Raw genomic sequence first — 17,925 nt, 5'->3', positions numbered from 1 at the left:
TTTATTTAACACGACTAACACGGTTTTAATTAAGCTAGTTAAATGAGCTGTCGAAATTTGGATATACAGTCATCGAGAGGTAATCAGCTTTGTAGATGAGGGAACAAAATACGATCGATAGGAAATCAGAACGGTGGTTTTGTATCGCAATTTTTCGGAGCAACGATAAGTCGAAGTTAACTTCGACAAGACAAAAAAAAAATTTAAACTCGTTAGGCAGTGTAATTGGAACATGTGCATTAGTTACCCTATAGTTAGACAAAAGGGACGATAATGATACGCTAACGGTAAGAGATTGTGTGTAATTAGAAATGCATCTAGTTCAATTTTCTCCGTCCTGAGGCGATTTGCAAGCGACATAGCTGCAAGGTAACGGGAGATCAATGGTTGGAACGAGCAGTGAATAACGGTGGCAGGAAGTGACGCTTTAGAGTGAAGTTAAAGGAAACGACAATGGTGTGTTCTTCACCGCAGGAGTAACAGGACTTGCCACTTTAGCCAGCGGATAAATAAGTGCCATTTAAATGTGATATCCGGGGAGATTGAGGGATAGAGCCGTGAGTTTGGAAACATAGAATCCGATACGTACATACGTACTCCGCGCGCTGATACACCGCTCTGTACTTAACGTTTACTAACTATTCACCGCTAGCTACCGATCGCCGTCTGTCATTCCCACGAATTCTCTGCCGTTCGATGCGTCCATTTTCCACAGATCCTTCTCGGTAGGCAATAAATAATGCACGCCGCTTGGCAATGAGAATCAAATTTTTCGAGAAATATCTTGCCCCTCCCACTCGACCAACAAGGAAATTTCATAATTATACGCCCCTAAAAATCTGAATCCTTACAGAAATATTTTTGCAAACCTAATAACTATTTTTAGATTAAAAATATTCCTTTCATGGCTGCAAATTTAATTTCCATTGCGAAAAATGAAACCGACCGTGAGTTCCTGAGAGGCGTAAACAACCTCTTAATGCTACACTTTCTAAAGGAAGAAAGTTAATAAACAGTTTCAAATAGAAAACAAGAAGCTAAAAGCACTGAAAATGTTTCGACTATTCAATTCTCTCCTCTTTTGAAAAATTGTTTACAAGTGGTTTCACTGTGGAGAGCACAAGAATGAAATATGTATGTAACTTTGAAATTCAGAAATTCCCGATATCCTCTTCTTTTTATTCTACCGAGAATCTGGAGAATTTTCCAATTAGAATAATGTTGATCTTGCTGAGAAAGAAACTGTGAACGAATATTTAAGTTTAACATTGGAATTATTTTTCTGCTTTGAAAGGGCACTGTTCTCAATTACGAATAATTACAAAAGGAATTTTTAAACGTATAAAAAATAAAGATACACTGTTTATTCATTTGAATCAATCTTCTTTAAAACATAAAAGAAGGACGTTTCAGGTTTCATTGTTCCATAGACCGGGTGTGAATAAAAAGCTATAGAAAATTTGTTCGGTATTCAAACGCGTTAATAAATATCCACCGGTCTGCGTGTATAAATTTCCCACTGAAAGCTTTTACAAATATCGTTTTGCCAGTCTGTACGTATCAAGTAAACCATTGTTGCAATAATTACAATTTATTTTCTACAATGTAATCTACGCTTTTCGATGAAATATACGATTTTTAATATTTCCATTTAATAATCGCGAATCTAAAGTTCCTTGACTTTCCTCTATGCACGAGTGACAATATTATCAGATTTAACAGATAATCGGATAAAGGATGCTATCGTTAGGATTGGAGCCCATCTATCTTCGATTTTTCAAGGCTTCCACATCCACTTTTCTTTATTTCCGTTTCATTTCACGCGCCTCGGAAAGAAACGTAAAATACCGATGCGCGGGCGGAAATGAAAATTATTTTATTTCTTGCTTCGAAATATCACCCCGAGGGCTCATTCATATTCATGCCAACGCCTGGCCACTTCGTCTCCGAAATGCGACTTACCGCGAGCGTGTTGGTTACTCGAAGATTCGCGCACGCTCCCTACTGTGTTCGAGTTAATCCCAACCCTTATCACCCTCTTCCTTCGTTTTTGATCGTGGAATTTCGATTTTTTTCCCCCCACTCCAATCCTACGGAAATGTAACATTAAGTCACACCTAGTTTCTATTATAACGTTTCTTCTTTATTGTACAAATTTTTGTCACATGCGTGCAGAATTTTAATAATTTGTATTCTCAAGAAATGAATAGATTTCTCTGCGCAAGTAATAAATCAAAATAATCCATAATTTCTCGATTAAAAAATAATTAAAAATTGCTCTTATTGCGTCTAAAGGAAGACAGTTAATAAACAGTTCCAAATACAAAACAAAAACTTGCTAAATACACTGAAAATGTTTCTCTCTTCAGAAAAATTGTTTGCAAGTGATTCACTGTGGGGAAAATAAAAATGAAATATGTAACTTTGAAATTCAGAAATTCCCGATATCCCCTTCTTTTTAAGAATAGTTCAAAATAACCAATAGTCCAATAGTAACAAAATAATCTATAATCTCTGGATTTGGAATTCCTGTTGACCTGAAAAAGTCAGGCTACTTTGACTCGATATTTCTATACGTAATCGATTTATTTTTTTTTTTAAATTTAAATAAAATTAAACGCAATCTACTATGGATGCTATAAATCACATTATTTATTCATAATCGAGAGAAACAGTCTTATTAAAATTAGCATCCGACGTTATTCGGACCCCGAGATTTTGTTAATTACAGATCTTACCGCGAACAGGGAATAATTCATGAAATAATATCATCTTCGGAGATTATCGAAACATTTTACGTTTCAAGTATCGTTCGATGCAAGGCTGGACGGTCGGCTGATTAACACGCTAACGGTTCATAAGTATTACATTATTCATCCGCTCGCGATAGTAGCGACTATTAATTAACAGCTCCGCGTATAATCAGTTCGTGATGTTGACAGGGCTTAATTAGAATTTTTTGAGAGTCATGCCGCCCACGAGAAAGTTCTCGTTCTTATTGCTTTACGCGGCTGCACCGCGCTGCTCGATCGATGAACCGGACAAAATATTTTCAGCGCTCGTCCGGCTCCCTCCTTTTAATTCAGAAGCTGAATATTTTCGAAACGCTGCACTCTGTCGTGAAAGGTTTCGCGCAGATACATTTCGATCTTCGTCGATCGCAGATGTGTTCGATATTACTCGCGGCTCTCTTATCAAAAATATTTAGAAACGGAGTTTAGCGATACCATATTCGTTTAATGGTTCGTTCGTATTTCGAAGAAATACTTAACCCGAGTGACCAGCGAGAATTCGCTCGTCTAGAATGGAACACAGCCTGTACATATCAATGTTATATCATTATCGAGCCCCCTTTCGTTATTAATTAAAAGTCTTGCAACGCACAATCGGTCTATGACACTGACTGCGGCTAATTAAAATTCTTTTTTTAAAAATCAAATCGCGAGGAAGTTTCTGCGTTTTCATCGGGAATCTGGGTTACGCGCTCGATCAATACATCGTATGAAATATGTTCTACAATCGAACTTGGGTTTTGCAATTTATATGCAATCTTTGACCCCCCATTGTGAGTCATTTAAATCGTGCTCGAAACGTGAATTCAAACAATAAACATTCTCGCGTACTTTTTTACGAAATATACGTAACTATTATATTGGAAACGATGTAGCAATCCACTTGGTTCGATTCAAAATATTATTTTTCCAATCTGTCATTGGTGATAAATAATTTTCTTCACCCTAATTTAAAATACAGTATAAATTAACGCGATGATAGGGGAATTGTGTATTGTCTGGTTTTATACAAATTTTTTGATCGTCCAATTAATACTTTGTGAATAAATTACGCAATATTAATTGCAAATAATTACAAATTTATGTTAATAATCAATAAAATATTAATAATATTGATAATAATTTCAATTTTAAATTGATTTCTATAATTTCCACTGTTCATCAATATGCTTTTTAATTTACTCCAAACACATGGGCGATGTTTCATAATACTTTCAACTCATTTGATTATACGTAAGAAATTCAAATTTAATTTCAAAAATTAAAGACGACCTAAAATGTTCCAGCTAGATACTATTGTTACTGGCATAAGCCTCACGTTATAGATCGTTTTTTGCCCTAACTGTACGCCATTCGTCCACGTTCGAGATACGAAGAGTATGATTAATGTGCATTACTTTAGTTCGAACTACTTATGTTTCGCCATATAACACAAGTATTATTTTTGTCTTCTCTAACCCTCATATATTTTATTACTTCGCAAATAGAAAAAAATCTTTGTTTTTGGACTAATACTGTTTTATAGAAACTACTGCGCAACTGTTATCACCAACGGGATTTACACGAAAATAAGATACGCTTCAACAAACAGAAAGTGAAAAGTAGATGTTATACCGGTAAATATTTCCAACGTAAACAAACTTCTATTTACCTACAGCTAAAATTTTTACGCGGTATAAAATCTGTTTCGCAACACTTATTTACGTTTCGCTAACTTCTTTTCGCTCTGCTGTTGTCGTTCACAACATTACTCTCGTTCAACGACGAAAATTTAAATTACCTGCGCTAGAAATGAAATTCGTACAGCGCCATTCTCGTTTACCCCTTCCGTCGCGCAAATGCACGAACGAGATCCCAAAAATCCCGGAACGTTTCAATTATACCCGTGGCGGAACGCTAGGAGATCTGATTTTATGGTTAGAGGCTCTAATAAAATCATTAAACCAGTGGCCAGCAATCGTAAAAGATTCAAAATCACGACTAACTGGGACCGTGGCAACGCTATCCACGGAATTCATTCCAGAATCAACCCGGAACCCATTATCAAGAGAGCAGGAGGGTAGAAAATGTCGACTTAACGCGGAATATATGAGCCCCTCTGCGCTCCCCTGGAGCGGAATTGGTCATATCGTAGGATTTCTCGCGCAGCAATGCCGTTGATTAGTCGCCGGTGGTTGGCGGGGAAACGTGGAAATAGAAAGAAAGGAAGAAAGATGTTCCCTCTCCAACGTATGGAAGAAGAAAATGCGGGACCGAATAATAGAGCGCGGCGAGGAGTAACGGATGTGGTACAACAGAGCGAACCACCAACTTCTGCAGAGGGAACTTCGAAGAACTGAAGCAGGATGAGTCGAACCACGACCAAATATACAGGGTGTTCGGCCACCTCTGGGGAAAATTTTAACGGGAGATTCGAGAGACCAAAATAAGACGGAAATCAAAAATACTAATTTGTTGATGGAGGCTTCCGCTACTGGATTTTTTTTCTCGAAAGTGGATAGGATTTCGAGGGTATGTCTAATGACCAAGAATGATTGTAATTGACTCCCCCTAGCAAAAAATAATTTTTTCAGAACGATTTGAAATTTTTTTTCCACCGAAAAATTTCAGCACCCCTTTGTCGATTTTTCTTAAAAATGTGTTTTTCATTTTTAATAAATTTGTTTGACGTTTTACAGAAAAGATGACTAACATTTTTTTGTAGGTACCCATGGGTTCTGTGTCAGAAAAAATTTTCAATGAGATACCTTTACTATTGTAGGAATTATGACCGTTTGAAAATTGGACCAGTTTTAGGGGGTTTTTCTCACTTTACGGTGTCGAGGAACAATTTTTTCAATATTGTTAGAATTTCTATATATTCTCCATTAAAATACGCGTTGTTTGTCTTTTTAAACATTAAAATCGTCCAATCTGTTCAAGAGTTATGACATTTTAAAGATTCGCATGAAATTTCAGGGAAGCATGTTTGACCTCACATTAGATTTTTGGTAAAGAATTTTTTTCTCGAAAATGCGTAGAAATTCGGAATATGTTTATTCATCAAAAATGCTTGTAATTGATCCCTGTAACTAAATATAATTTTCCCAAAATGATTTGAAATATTTTAATATCGCCTAAAAATTTCAGTATCTACTCGAATTTTTTTCTCGAAAGTGGGTAGTATTTCAAGGATATGTCTAATGACAAAAAATGATTATAATTGAGCCTCACAACCAAAAATAATTTTTTCAGAATGATTTGAAATTTTTTAATAACTTTTTAACGAAGCCTCAGTCAAGAAATTGATATTTTTGATTTTCGTCTTATTTTGGCCTCTAGAATCTCCCATTAAAATTTTTCCTAGGGGTGGCAAAACACCCTGTATACGACATCTGTCGAATAACTTCATAGCCAGTTACTGAGTGTCATTGAGTGGTATTTTTCCATCGAACGATTCAATATACAACCGTTTAATAAACGATGTTTTCAGCAAAGTAACAGAAACGTTTCAGAAACATTTCCCTGTACTTGCCACGAAAGGAATTTGGGATAGTTTCAGGGGATCATACAGTCAGAAAATCAATTATTTTAAGTTTTTTTTCAAAAGTAATACTATTTAGAAATTAAATGCCAGAATTTCATAACGTTGCACAGTGTGTCGCGTAAATGGGAATTGGGAACAAAAATCATGGTCTCTAAACTAGTCAATTTTCGACCTAAGACCTCTTACACTTTTTTAAAGAGAATATAAAGATGCATCAATTGATGCACAAAAATTTTACATTTTTGTTAAAAAAACTGAAGCAACCTTGAAATTATTTATACCAAACCGTATCTTTTTAATAAGCCCTTACAAAACGGCTCAATTTGACTGCCTGGTCTCCTCAATTCGCAACGTTTTAATGAATTTTAATATCGACATTTAAAAAGCAAGTACGCAGCGTATGGCAAATTAGAGGTAACTCGTAAAACAGCGATTCGCGTTGGACCTCGCCCTTTTTCCGTCGCTTAATCAATGTCTACGCTCTTCTTTCTTTTTCATTTCTGTATGTCACGCATTCGATAGTGTTCTGTGTTTTGGCGAACAAAGCCGTTAAACGAGTAAACAAAATAATAAAATTTAAACGGAGAACCATCGTGAAACTAATAAAGAACGTTTGAAAAATTGAACTTTCCGCGTTAAATAATTAACAATCAACGTGAACAATCATTATTCCTTCCTTACGCGATACATTAGCAAGAAAAATTCAGAGCAACGTGAACCTATTGTATAATTGATAACGGAGAAATAATGGGAGACTCGAAATAATCATGACGCATTGAGATTGTCCGTGTCATGGCAACGCGAGATCTTTATTGTGTCGGATCCGAAGGAACAAAAGGACATCCAGCTAATTGTTAGAGTCTGGCGAGGGGGATGAAAACGCCGGAGCCTGAAGAAAGCGAACGACAGGGATAGAATTTCATCAGATTTCTGTGACACAGATGATATATTTTTCGCTCGGAAGAATGGCGGCTTCGACTGCAGTCCCAGCACATTTAGAGCGATTTTTCTACAATTATTGATCGCCTGATGCCATGAAAATGTTCACAATGGAATACTGAAGTGAACTTCGTAGTATATCGGATACATTCTGAATACGCTCGGAATTTTTATACGATGATGTAACTCGGTGATTCGATAACAGTCTCTGCCGGAGAACTGTGTAACGGGTGTATTTTAAACATACTCCGCGAAACGATGGGAGATATTAGCGAGGTTTCCATTTAAAAAAAATCTCATTCAACGTTCAACGTACGAGGGTGGTCCCAGAAATACCTGGCCTGAGGTGTAGATGGCGGTTATTGTTTAAAAAAAATGACTATGATCGGAAGTACCAACCTTACAAAGCTCAAGTTTTAAGTTTGAAGACGCAACATTGTTTAGTATTTGTTTGACAGCCATTAATAGTGAACGCTCTCAGTGAATTTGTAAACATGGAAGAAATTGGTCATCGTTATGTGATACAATATTTTCATTTGAAAGGCCTCAGTGCAACCAATATCAAAATTGAACTAGATTCTACTCTAGAGGAGTCTGCTCCTTCATTTGCAACAATAAAATATTAGGTGGCAGAATTTAAACGAGGCAGTGGTCGACCAAATGAAGTGACCACACCGAAAATGGTGAAGAAAATCCACAAAACAGTATTGAATGATCGTCGACTGAAAATGCGCGAGCTTGCAGACATGGTAAGCATTTCAAAAAGTGCTGTACAACGCATATTGACTGAAAATTTGGATATGAGAAAGCTGTGCGCAAGATGGATGCCGCGCTTGCTCACAATAGAACAAAAACAGCGTCGCGAGGATGTTTCAATCGAGTGTTTGGCGATGTTTCACAGGAATAAAGTCGAGTTTTTGCGTCGATTCATAACTATGGATGAAACCTGGGTCCATCACTTCACACCTGAGTCGAAGAAACAGTCGAAATAATGGACTGTAAGGAGAGAACCAGCTTCAAAGAAGGCGAAGGCAGTTCCATCTGCTGGCAAGGTCATGGCGTCAATTTTTTGGGATGCATGTGGAATAATTTTCATTGATTATCTTGAATTTATTGCGGCGTTTGAGTGACAAAATCAAGGAAAAACGGCCGCATTTGGCGAAAAAGAAAGTGTTGTTTCACCAAGGCAATGCACCAGTTCACACATCCGTTATCGCGATGGCCAAAATCCAGGAGTTAAAGGTCGAATTGCTCCCTCACGCATTCTATTCGCCAGATTTAGTCCCCTCGGATTATTTTCACCGTCCAAACTTGAAAAAATGGCTCGGTGGTAAAAGATTTTCCAATAATGAGGAGGTGGAGTCTGCGGTTAATGGCTATTTTGAGGAGCTCGATGGTTCTCATTATAAACAGGGCATCGAAGCTATTGAACACCGCTGTACTCAGCTAATTATGTTGAAAAATAAAGATATTCGTTCCTAAATTTCATGTGTTTTTTTTGTTAGATCGGGTACTTCTGGGACCACCCTCGTAATTATAAAGACTCGTTAAAGCTGGTATTTATTCCTGCACTCAATATGATTTACCGGAAACATAAATTTCAGTTGCTGACGTTGGAGCGGGTAATCTGCCATAATGAGGGACTTTGTTAGAACGGGCTATTGTTGCGGGTGGCTCGTGATCGAGTGACTTAGAAATTAAAAAATGCTGCTAACGCGGCTTTGATGTGAAGTCGTTTAATATAGGTCAAACGTAGCTTTAAAGTATGATTGATTAAGGTAAAAAAATCACTTTGTCAGATACACAGAATGAAAAAAACTGCGAGGCTACTCGTTGCCGGAGCTTGCTCTCGGAAAACAGGTTAATTGTTTGCCTAAGTAGGTCGGGTACTATGAGACGCTGGAATCTGAGTACAGGTGCTACGACCACAAGGACTTGTATAAAATTGAATTCGTACAAAATGGATAACATTAAAATTTCGATAAAATTTTATTTACGTACAATGCGTGCAATAATTTTATTCGCAATTTCGATGCACAAAAATTTTCGATTATAAGCAACAGCTATATGCAAAACACGCGCAGGCAACGAATAACAATGAATAAATTAATGACATTAACTGTCCTTCCGATTGTCTGATTTTATATTCAACAGTCAGGCGTATAATGAATTGTTAAATATTTGCATTATTCCAGGCTCGATGATTTTTTGAATTCGTCATCGCGTATTATAATATTAAAAGCATACGAAATATTCTGCCACTTTGAACATACGAAATGAATATTAGTATCCAAAAATTGATTGTTAATATTTAATTAGGTATAAGTAACTAAATTGCACGTCGATAATAGACCTAAGTACAGGAATAAATCCTGAACTTAAGCTTCATAATCAAAGGACGAAACGCAGAGGAAGGTTTTATAGGAAATCCGTAAATTTACTCAAATGTTTAAAGAGTAAGGGTTTAGTTAACAGATCGTTAATTCGAAAACTCAGAAGTTATTTCGGCGAGATTCAATAACTGCTTAAAGCGTAAATAATGCATTGAAATCTTCCAAAGCCAGCAAACTGTATCTAGCAATATCAATTAATGGATATTCGATATCGCTGCAGTAAAAATTCAGTATCGAACGTTGTTCTCGCGACGGTTATACCCCTCCGGGATTAATTAAATATAGTTATCCTAGGGCGCGACGGTAGCGTCTCTTATTTGCGGTGATTCCATATCGAAGGAGTACGAAGTTTCGGTAGACGAGAACTAGCGTGAGAGAAGTTACTTTACAATGGAAACCCGTGTACTGGATGCCACGCGAAACGGTCCATTTCATTGCCCCGGGTTGTATAGCAGCACAGTCGTTAACGCAATGCGAAAACACGGCCGTTTCCTAGTTTATTTCAGCTTTTAACGGAAACAACAACAGTAACAGTAATAATGCTAGCGTTCCGCTAGATGTTCACCACATCGCGAGTGTGTGATTTTCAACATCGAGGAAAGAGAGAGAGAGAGAGAGAGAGAGAGAGAGAGAGAGAGAGAGAGAGAGAGAGAGATCGAGCCTTCTATCACGCTAATCCCCCGAGATTTCGCGGCTCTCACTACTGATTTCAAGCTGGATTATGGTCAGCGCTGAACGACCACTCACTTTTCTCGTTACAAATGGGAATATCTGGTCATCGATATCAAATGTAACTTCATATTTGAAGAATACTTCAAGAATGGTCCGAAAACACTCTGAAGTATAGTTATCGATTTGCTTTTAGAACGTTGACTATAAAAATTGCGAAAGGTAACAGAATGTGATCTAAAACATACTTATTTTTAATTCTATGCATTTTTGTTTTCACTCTAAATTTTCTTAATGTAAGATGGTACAATAAGCGCGTATTATTATTATTATTATTATTGCTATCATCGTAGTTGTTACGTAACGAACAAATAATACATATAATATACAGGGTGTTCGGCCGCCCCTGGGAAAAATTATAATGGGAGATTCTACAGGCTAAAATGGGACGAAAATCAAGAATACGAATTTATTGATGGAGACTTCGTTAAAAAGTTATTAACATTTAAAGTTCCGCCCGTACTGAATTTTTTTCTTGAAAATGCGTAGGATTTCGGGGGTATGTCTATTCACCAAAAATGCTTGTAATTGACCCCCGAAACCGAAAATAATTTTTCCAGAACGATTTGAAAAAATTTATTTCCACCGAAAAATTTAGGCACCCTACCCCCTGTCGAGTTTTCTTACAAATTCGTTTTTGATTATTAGTAATTTTGTTTGATGCCCTATAGAAAAGTTGTCTAATACTTTTTTGTAGGTACCCATAAGCTCTACCTCAGAAAAAAGTTTCATTGAAATATATTCACTACTGTAGGAGTTATGGTTGTTTGAAGATGGGACCATTTTTATGGGGTTTTTCTCAAATTACGGGGTTAAGGTACAACTTATTTAATATTATTAAAATTTCTACATATTCTTCACCAAAATACGCGTAGTTTGCTTTTTTAAACATTAAAATCCCCCAATCAGTTCAGAAGTTATGATGTTTTAAAGATTCGCATGAAAATTCGAGTAGCGATTTGTGGCCAGAAATTATATTTTCAGTAAGGAATTTTTTTCTCGAAACTAAGTAGGATTTCGGGGGTATGTTTATTCATCAAAAATGATTGTAATTGACCCCTACAACCAAAAATAATTTTTTTAGAGCGATTTGAAATTTTTTAATTTTGTCTAAAAATTTCAGGGAAACATATCGTGTATGGTCAGACATTACATTTTCGGTAAGGAAGTTTTTTCTCGAAAATGCGTAGGATTTCGGGGATATGTATAATGACCAAAAATGATTACAGTCGAAACGCAAACGAAAATAATTTTTTTAGAACGATTTGAAATTTTTAAATTTAATTTTTTAATAACTTTTTAACGAAGCCTCAGTCAGGAAATTGATATTCTTGATTTTCGTTTTATTTTGGCATCTAGAATTTTCCATTAAAATTTTTCCCATGAGGGGCTGAACACCCTGTATGTATAATAATGTTATAAATACATATAATACGTGAATGAAATTTCTACAAGAACACTATGATTTTCTACAAAATATTCCTCTATTTTATAAATATCTGGTGCTGGTATGAGGAAATGTTTCATAAACCACCGCATCGTTACAGTAAATGTAAACCAACTCCCGTGTACAACGCATGGTAAACAGAAATAATAATATACTAATAGAGGCAATGGCGAAATTTGTAAAAGAACAGCAAGTGTTCCTCAGTTTTACTTCATCATACATGGAGTAACCTCGATCACATCTTTTAAAAGTAAGTGTTGATACTGAAATACAATATTCGTATGAGAACATTAAATAATTCGAATGGTGTATTAAAATGCCGCTATGAAAAGTTTTGTATTCGCAGGAGAAAGCAAAAACAGATGCATATCACGATGTACGATTCTCTATTCGAGAAATTGCAAAAAAAATCAATAGATCTAGTACCTGTGTACATAATTACTTAAAATGAGGTATTGAATGTGGCAAAAACCACTATAGTGGAGGCAATAGAAAATTAACCAGGCGTGACCATTCTCGAATTTTTAAAGAAATAATAAATAATAATATAACTGCCGCTGAAGTAAACAGAGATTTATATCTACTTGTAACTACGCGACGTGTACAGAAAATATTGCATAATGATAGATGGTTAAAATCGACAAAAATGGAAACTAAGTCACCGCTTACTCAAGAGTATAAAGTTGCAAGAATAGAATTTGTAAAAAAACATATGACCTGGGACGAAAAATGAAAGAATGTAATATTTTCGGACAATCTCATCAAAATTATTTAAATTCTTACTAAAAATCATAGAGTTCTTATAGAAATTTCATCCACATCGAAGACACGAAAGAATCGAGTAAACTAGCAGGTCAGAGTTAAATTATTCTCTAATATTTTACAAAAATGGGGACAAATAAATTGCAACTGTTGATTAGGTCGGTTGCCTATTATTCGAACGAACATTGTATACAAATGGGAAACAATATTAAAGAGTTAGAGAATGCAATAAGATACGAATGGAATAAAATTCAAAAAACAACAGTAACTAATTAATAGTATGAAAAACAGAATATTTGATATAATTAAGAACAGGGGCGGTAATATCAGTTACAAATTTTTCAATTTAATTCTCTGAAACAAATTTAAAAGATTCTTATACAAATTTCGTCATATTTCCGTGTGTTAAACTGTAATATCTTGTTTACGATAAAAAGAAACTATTTTCTCCAAATCTATATATTACTTCTCCAGCTTCCATTGCACCTTAATTATTTCCAAGCATTTCTTTCATTATATCATCGAAATTACTTAAATTCTTATTAAAAATCATAGTGTTCTTATAGAAATTTCGTGTAGCAAATAAGGAATACTCACTGTTCCTGTAGCTCTCTGACATCGATGCATACTGCGTTCCATGATGGTGACCCGATATCTGCCCTAATACTTCCAGATTCCTCGATTGCCGTCCTGTAATAGGCAAGAAGGAGGGGAGACATTAATGACTGGGCCACGATGAATCGTAACGGTAAATTAAGCGCCCTCGTGGATAAAAGGATGCTTTCGACGGTTCTACGTCCTTGCCCCTCTTCTTATTAGAACGGACGATTTTCGGTTGCATTTAAATGAATCTTTGTTTCGATAAGGAGCTCCTAATGAAGCCAGCCGATATTTTTTATAAAGAACGAAAATCTCCGGGTACCTCGTCGCAAACATTTTGGTTCAACAAACCCTCCTCGACGAAGGGAAGCGATCAATGTTGGATATTAATCGGTTGATTCCGGTAGTTGACTGAAAGAACCAATTAAGGGATCCCCGAATAATCAAGGGATCGAAGTTAATCATCGTGACTAACAAAGAAATCTTGATTCCCAGCCTTATCGATAAATGTAATAATTAATATAAAAATATTAATTTTCTTCTCAATAAACAGCCACGAACTCACTAATTAAAAAAGCATTTATCCGTTGTTCGAAATTAATGCTAGAATGTTTTAAAAGTTCATTCTTACGATTTCTTTGTTGGAAAGTTGATTGCTCATAATTGGTTTCAACTTTAACGAGAACTTTGCACGGCTGTATTATAACGTATCTCAAAAGAGATACGTTTATTGCAAATAATAAGATACAGTGTTTCGTCGGTCGTGCAAAGCGCTAAAATGGTAATTTAAAGTTGGAAATCATGGCAACCTACTGTTCGGAGTTCAGCAGTGTTCCGCGCTGACAACTGCGGAAAGTAATTTTCGTAACCAGGACGGGCAATAGGTCTTTTCCAAGCTAAAGTAAAAGAAATTACAAGTAGTAAATGAAAATGTTCTATGGCGCAGTAACAACTAACTTTCTGTGATTTTATTTTTTTTACAGCCGCGGCGATACACGTACAAAGTGCACCGGAACTTTCTGAATCCCGATATATTCCTCATCCCTCAGAATTTAGATTAGATTGTAAAACAGCCTTATTCGCTGAAACTCGCCCTTCCACTCTGCTTGATACCTTCTATGTATATTTAGTTTTCGTCTCTAAACTCGCCAAATAAAAGAAAAATATTTAAATATTAATAATAGAAGTGTTTACGCGGTAAAAATTTGCATGAAAAAACTGCATTTATTTTAAATGTATATTGAAACGGTAGCGAATATTATCAATCATAATTATTATTATCAGAAGCCCAACTTTCTCAGTTGCTATTTTTATATTTTATACAATTTCTAGCGACCGCTGAACTTAAATTAGAAAACATCCAATGGTGAATTCCATTCTCAAGCAATATCGAGTAATGGTACTTAGCATAGGAATAGTTCTTTTAATTCCAGAAAAATCACGGTAACCACGTTCTAATTTCGCAATTTGCATAAGCGAGGAGGAATCCCCGCGTACAAAGCCGTCAAGTGTAACGAAAATTAAATTCCACGTTTTCAGCGAAACGCGAAGTCAAAAATAAGCGGGACCCGGGGCTCATTAACTTGCCGCTTTTAGAAACTGAAGAGTCCCACTCGTCTTGAAGCATAACAACTGTCAGAACTTGCACGCTCGCGTTCTGCGTAATTAACTGAATATGGCGCAATCGTTATTATTAATCTCTTTAGAGAATCATGGAATTCTTTCGCTCTCGATTACGTCGCTTGGGTGAAAACTGAAATTATTTCGTTGAACGAAAAGCAATCTTTCTTTCACTCGCGTACGAGTGGTACTTCTCCTTTGATAATCGAATAACGAGTTCGTCGCTTCGTTTTAAAATTCCCCCCAAAACTTCGTAATTATAGAAACTATACATCTCGCTGCTGGACAATCGCTTCCACTTACGTTTCAATTATCGAAATATTAACAATCTGTCACTTTGCAAGTGATATAAATCTTTAAACGTTTTTAATCCTGAAATTTAATGACTCATAAAACTCATATCGTCCACGAAACTCAAGTTTAAAAAGTAGTTACTATTTCACGAAGTTACATTTAAATCAATAAGGACAAGATTATGAGTCCCCAATGGAAAAACTTTCTTCTTAATCGCTTCCATTTACGTGTCGGCAATTAGCAAACTTTGCTATCTTACATTATCATTTACTTCCGTCCCGTTAATTCGTAATTACAAAACCAGTGTAAACGTCGAAAACGATTCTTATATTATTTCTACGTAGAAAAGCGACTCTTTAAATTACTGTCGCGTTTCCTGTTCTTGTAAACGAAAAATAATCGCGTACAAAACTTGTTATAACAGAACGATATTTAGGTTCGAATCAGACCTGCATTGTATATAGGTTGGGTACTATGTTGGGAAGATTAGATTAATTCCACTGGGTCGTGTAAGATAGGATTTGTGTTAGATGTGTGTTAGGTACATTAGACGAGCAAGATGCGAGTTAAGTAGATTGTAATTGGGAGAAGTAAATTAGAAATGGTAGATCTATGTTGTGCAACCAAAGTAGATTGGCATTAAATAAGTGTGTTAGTGTTTGGAGACCATTATATACGACAAAATAGTGCTGAATACATTAGAGAAACTATTAGTATTTAATTTTAGATGTGTTTGGATTTGATTTGAGTATGTTGGAAGATTCGCAACATCCACCTTTTTCATCTTTCTTGACTCAAACAGATTCAATCTTCTCCTGATTCTCTTTTCCCGAATTATTTCCGCGACTTTTCCAGGGACCCAATTACCTCGAAAGGTTCTCTTTTTCGGTCGGGAGCGACGGTTTCCAAAAATTTAGGAAACCTGCGGTTTAAATGGTTAATGGCCACGGGGAATCGATCGCCGCCGTCTATTGATTGGCAAATTACGTCAGAGTCGCGTCGCCGTTCGAAAGTTTCATTGAAATTCAAGAAACTCGAAACACAGCTCGCAGGAAGGGGTACGGAAACAATGACGTCCGCGTTTACCTGTGTAGCGCGCGGTAGCCGTATTTTCGAAGGCGCCTTTATGCTCTTCGCTTTCAAATTTTCAGCTACGCTTGAACTTGGGTAACTGAATTCTATTGGTCGCCGCGAGCCGTGCCCGCATTCACCCGCCGCCTACGCCATACTCTTAAGAAAGCTTTCATTGTTGGAATTCTAGCGCGAACTATATTTCCTCTTCTTTTCACCTGTTCGCCAGTTTCGCGTTGCCCGAGTGCTCTCTCGCGGCGCGCGTACCCTCTTCCCGACGAAACCCGCCATTCCGCAGGGCGCCGCGTTTATTTAGGACGTGGTCTCATCATGAAACGATAATATCACGGGCCGACCAGCCAACGATTAATGGAGCAATCTCGGCTGTGACTGATGTTGTACGCAATTGGGAAACAGCTTCTGGCTTTTCATCGGCTACGGACGAATGCATCGCGTGTGGAATTACCTGGCTTCCACGGTCCGTCCAATCTATTCAACGCCGTAAAATTTACTTTACTACTTATTGCTTGGTGTTCGGAGAACAATGATACTGCACTCGCGTTTATTTCCCAAGGAGTGTCGCCGTACTTTATATCAGTCGCGGACAAAATTTCGCCCGAATAATAGGCAACTGACCTAAATAACTGTAGCAATTTATTTGTCGCCATTTTTGTAAAATATTTGAAGAATAATTTAACTCTGATCTCCTAGTTTTACTTGATTCTTTCGTTTCTTCGATTTGGACGAAATTTCTATAAGAACACTATGATTTTTAATAAAAATTTAAATAATCTTGATGATATAATGAAAGGAATGCTAGGAAATAATTAAGGTGTAATAGAAGCTGGAAAAGTAATATTCACGGTGTTCGGCTACCCCTGGGAAAAATTTTAATGGGAGATTCTAGAGGCCAAAATAAAACGAAAATCAAGAATACCAATTTATTAATTGAGGCTTCGTTAAAATGTTATTAAAAAATTAAATTTAAAAATTTCAAATTATTCACGGAAAAATTATTTTTGGTTGCAGGGGTCAATTACGATCATTTTTGATGAATTGACGCACCCTGAAATAATACGCACTGTCGAGAAAAAAATTCCTTACCGAAGATGTAATGTCTGACTATACTTCACATGTTTCCCTGAAATTTTTCGGCGGAGAAAAGAATTGTTCTAAAAAAATTATTTTCGGTTTCGGGGGTCAATTACAATCATTACTTTCGAGAAAAAAATTCATTACCGAAAATATACTGTGCGTCCGGAAATGTTTCTATAACTTTTTAACGAAGCCTCAATCAACATATTAGTATCCTTGATTTTCGTCTTATTTTGGCCTGTAGAATCTCTCATTAAAATTTTTCCCAAGAGTGGCTGAACTTCCTGCATAGATCTGGAGAAAATAGTTTATTTTTATTGTAAACAAGGTATTACAGTTTAACACATGGAAATATGGCGAAATTTGTATAAGAACAATCTTTTAAATATGTCTTAGAGAATTAAATTGAAAAATTAGTAACTGGTACCACCGTCATTGATCTTCATTATATAAAATATTCTGTTTTTCATATTATTAATTAGTTTCTGTTGTTGTTTGAATTTTATTCCATTCGTATCTTATTACACTCTCTAGCTCTTTAATATTGTTTTCCATTTTTATATAATGCACAATTCACAATTCGTGATTAAAACTGGGGAATACTTGCTGTTCTAGGAATTTCGTCATTGTCTGTATCAGCATATTATTATTTTAGTT

The 17,925-nt window shown here is 36.1% G+C and overlaps 1 protein-coding gene across 4 annotated transcripts in view; it reads right to left on the bottom strand.

Annotated features, from left to right (window-relative positions):
• LOC143342151 (opioid-binding protein/cell adhesion molecule homolog) overlaps nt 1-17,925 on the bottom strand; it is a 372,611-nt gene that overhangs the window by 63,067 nt on the left and 291,619 nt on the right. For 3 of the 4 annotated variants that reach the window (XM_076765730.1, XM_076765729.1, XM_076765731.1), the window contains exon 2: nt 13,186-13,278. The exons of the other annotated variant lie outside the window; for it this stretch is intronic. In XM_076765730.1, coding sequence (XP_076621845.1) covers nt 13,186-13,278 — 93 coding nt within the window. The remainder of the gene's footprint in view (nt 1-13,185; nt 13,279-17,925) is intronic. 4 annotated transcript variants of the gene reach the window in all.

This window comes from Colletes latitarsis, chromosome 5 (genome assembly GCF_051014445.1).
Source record: "Colletes latitarsis isolate SP2378_abdomen chromosome 5, iyColLati1, whole genome shotgun sequence".
Lineage (NCBI taxonomy): Eukaryota > Metazoa > Arthropoda > Insecta > Hymenoptera > Colletidae > Colletes > Colletes latitarsis.
Note: the sequence above shows the minus strand (reverse complement) of the source record. Positions and strands in the feature narration are given on the sequence as shown.